The sequence below is a fragment of the Bison bison genome, unplaced genomic scaffold (assembly GCF_000754665.1).
Source record: "Bison bison bison isolate TAMUID 2011002044 unplaced genomic scaffold, Bison_UMD1.0 scf7180017864180, whole genome shotgun sequence".
Classification (NCBI taxonomy): Eukaryota; Metazoa; Chordata; class Mammalia; order Artiodactyla; family Bovidae; genus Bison; species Bison bison.
In genome coordinates this window covers 2,055,179-2,057,143 of record NW_011494752.1, presented here as the reverse complement: position 1 = coordinate 2,057,143, position 1,965 = coordinate 2,055,179, and the positions used below count along the sequence as shown (strand labels likewise).

General features: G+C 38.4%; 1 protein-coding gene across 1 annotated transcript; it reads right to left on the bottom strand.

Annotated features, from left to right (window-relative positions):
* Positions 1–398: 398 nt before the first annotated feature.
* Positions 399–1,036, bottom strand: LOC104990490 (keratin-associated protein 3-3). Its single transcript, XM_010842583.1, has one exon. The coding sequence runs from the start codon at positions 1,034–1,036 to the stop codon at positions 740–742; it is 297 nt and encodes a 98-aa protein (XP_010840885.1). The 3' UTR covers positions 399–739.
* Between the last annotated feature and the right edge of the window lie 929 nt (positions 1,037–1,965).

Here is a 1,965-nt window from a genome sequence, read left to right as displayed (position 1 = left end):
CTTTTGGACTCTGTGGGAGAGGGAGAGGGTGGGATGATTTGGGGTAATGGCATTGAAACATGTATAATATCATATATGAAACGAGTCACCAGTCCAGGTTCGATGCAGGATACAGGATGCTTGGGGCTGGTGCACTGAGATGACCCAGAGGGATGGTACGGGGAGGGAGGAGGGAGGGGGGTCCAGGATGGGGAACACGTGCACAGCCGTGGCAGATTCATGTTGATGTATGGCAAAACCAATACAATACTGTAAAGTAATTAACCTCCAATTAAAATACATAAATTTATATTTAAAAATAAAAAAATAAAATTATCTTCCCTTTATTTTTTTTAAATGAGAGAAATATACCAAAAACTCTAACATAAATGAAAAACACAGCTTGCCACAGAAACAAAGTTTATTGGAAAACCATCAAAAGTTATTTTTCTTCTATGAAAATGCCCAATACAAGAAATGGGACCCAAGAAGCAACATGACCAAGAAAATAGAGTATGAGGTCTTATAGATTTCACTACTATTTTGATAATAGATGATCTCTATCTATCCAAATGAACCAAAGGGTTACTCAGCCAAATAAGCATATTAAAAAAAATTTTTTTTCCATGAAAATGAAAGTTAGGTTTTCCATATCTATGCCATCTGATCTACATCATTATCTGATAAACTACCGAGGAAAGTAAATATCAAATAGACAGCTTCTGTGTTATCGCCAGGCACTGAGTGAGTCGGCCATTGGTCAGCAGCAGCTTGGGATGCAGGGCTCACAGCTGGGCTGAGTGTAGGTTGTGAGGTTGATGGTTTCCAGGCCTGGGGTGGGCTGGGAAGAGTTGAGCAGGAAGCAGGTGGGCACACAGGGCTGAGGAATGTGGCAAGGTGGGGGGCAGTTGTCACAGCAGGTTGGCTCCAGTAACCAGACTGTGTGTGGGCAGGTGCTGGGCAGGCAGACTCCACATCTGCAGAATTTGTCAGAGGAGCAGATAGTGGTGGCGGGGCTGGTACGGGCGCTGCAGCAGAGGGGAGCACAGCAAGCCATGGTGTTGGAAATCTGGTTTGCTTTTGGTTTCTAGAAAAGAAAGATGAGGTTTCTCGAATGAAATGTCTCTTCTCACTTTGGGACTCTTATATACTCCTCTCATTGAGTGTTGGTCCAATCAGAAGACTTCCTCTTATTTGCATTTATGCCACCCTTTCCCACTAAGATTCTCTAATCAGTTTGGTATTTACTTGTCCATTAAGAGTTCCTGAGCTTATTAGTGTAATCATGTTTTTGACTCATTGACTTGTCATTAGATAATCACTTTTATCTTTACAGGGTTCTGGAATACCAAATCTTGCATGAATTATGGATAATGAATCCAAGTGACAAATCAGCTATAGTTTCAGAGGCTAAATTCTTCTCTTCATCCCCCCCTCATAATTTTAAATAATATGCTTAACATGATATGATTTTTAATGAATAATTTCAGAATATGCAACTTGATTAACTGGATCAAGACATAGCTCCTTACAGATGAATGTTGCATGTGACTATATGCATATATACATCACAGATATATTTACCTTATTTATTGATGATATAATTCAGTTTCTATTGAGCAAGCAAGGTGACAGCCAGAATAGACTAAGATGAAACCCTTTTCATTATTTTTAATAAATCCATAGTGAATTTCCAAAGATTTAATTACTCTATGGTCTTTTTTAAAAAAACAGTTTCTATTCTCAAAGTTGTACCAGTGTTGTAGTGAGTCAGAGTGTGAATCCACCGGAAAAGATTCACCCAGGGCTGTTTTTTATTATTGTTAAATATACCACTATAAGAAAATCACCTCAGTCTTCATTCATTTTCACAGGAATTATATATTTTAAAATGAGATGCAAGAAAGAAGAAATCACAAGATTCATAAAATCACAGTGGGTTCTTGAAGGAGATTTGATCTAATATGATTTAGCAAAATGGCATTC

Bases quoted from the DNA above. Each gene is read 5' to 3' on its own strand.
- LOC104990490 (XM_010842583.1), bottom strand. From the start codon at position 1,036: ATGGCTTGCTGTGCTCCCCTCTGCTGCAGCGCCCGTACCAGCCCCGCC.